We start from the raw sequence: 1,117 nt of genomic DNA, 5'->3' as shown, positions 1-1,117 counted from the left end.
CGCGTCTAGCACATTGCGAAGGAGGTCGTTGATGCCGTCGAAGGAGGTGTCGGCCTGCTGGTGCCCGGCGTCGGCCTTCGGGGAGGTCGGGCGGGGACTCGGCCTCCGCGGCGGCTGCAGCTGCTGGAGCTCTTGCTCTCGCTGCTCTTGCTCCCGCTGCTCTTGTTGCTTTTGGAGCTGTTCTTGTCGTTGTAGCTGTTGTTGCAAATGTTGCTGTAGTTGCTGTTGTGCCTGTTGTTGCTGCTGCAATTGCTGGTAGAGCTGCACTAGTTGCTGGTGTGTCTGAGCCTGTTGTTGCCCTATCTGTTGCACTTGTTGGTGCTGATGGCTGATTTTATATTGATAATACTGTTGCCATTGCAGCTGCTGACTTTGCTGTTGAGGAGTTTGCCGCCTTTTTTGTCGATACCGCTGAGTGAAATCTAAGTACTGCTGCTGCAACGTCTGGAAAACCTGCGTCTGCTTCTGTAGCTGCGCGCTTATCTGCTGATATTGTTTCTGAAGCTGTTGGTACCTTGCTCCCTCCTGCTGAATTTTCTGCTGTTGGGCCTGTTGCTGCTGGAGCAGCTGCTGCACTTGTTGATTGGCTTGCACCAGCTCCTGATTCTGCTCCGCCCTCCGCTGCGCGTGCCGCTGGGCGTGCTTCTTCCCGGCCTTGGTCTTGCTGTGGTCGAGCTTCGTGCCCGCGGTCTGCTCGGCGCCCTGCAGGAACAGCACCACGTCGCCCAGGTCGCCGTGCGCCGCCGCGGACGCCTGCCTCGCGTCGCCCCTGCGTGCCCGGTTGGAGGCGATCGTATCGAAGAAGACGCTGCGGGGGGCGGCGGTGGCCGACGGCGACGGCGAGCGAGAGGCTACTCTCGCCCCTCCGTCGGCGCGGGGTACCCACGGGTCCTGGAGACGGGAGGACGACGAGGCCTGCTGCGGACGGGGGCGGCCCGGGCCCAGAGGGGCGTCGGCCGCACTCATCAATACTCTCACTGCCTCCGCGGACGCTCTCTCTGCAACGAGGGTGACAGTGAAAGGTCGTGGCCCTCGCAAGGACCTCCTAAAGGCACATTAGCCACGTACTCCGAGCCACGCAGAGCAGAGATTCCCACAGGCTAAACCTCTGCAACAA

At 61.1% G+C, this 1,117-nt stretch overlaps 1 protein-coding gene across 1 annotated transcript in view; it reads right to left on the bottom strand.

Moving 5' to 3' along the window:
- The window catches only part of LOC119592134 (polyhomeotic-proximal chromatin protein-like), a 12,912-nt gene that overhangs the window by 904 nt on the left and 10,891 nt on the right, over positions 1-1,117 (bottom strand). The window contains exon 2 of the mRNA XM_037940952.1: positions 1-998. This exon is cut by the window's left edge and continues 904 nt beyond it. Within this exon, the coding sequence (XP_037796880.1) occupies positions 1-966 (966 nt within the window). The 5' untranslated portion in view covers positions 967-998. The remainder of the gene's footprint in view (positions 999-1,117) is intronic.

This window comes from Penaeus monodon, chromosome 29 (assembly GCF_015228065.2).
Source record: "Penaeus monodon isolate SGIC_2016 chromosome 29, NSTDA_Pmon_1, whole genome shotgun sequence".
In the NCBI taxonomy this organism is placed as follows: Eukaryota; Metazoa; Arthropoda; class Malacostraca; order Decapoda; family Penaeidae; genus Penaeus; species Penaeus monodon.
Note: the sequence above shows the minus strand (reverse complement) of the source record. Positions and strands in the feature narration are given on the sequence as shown.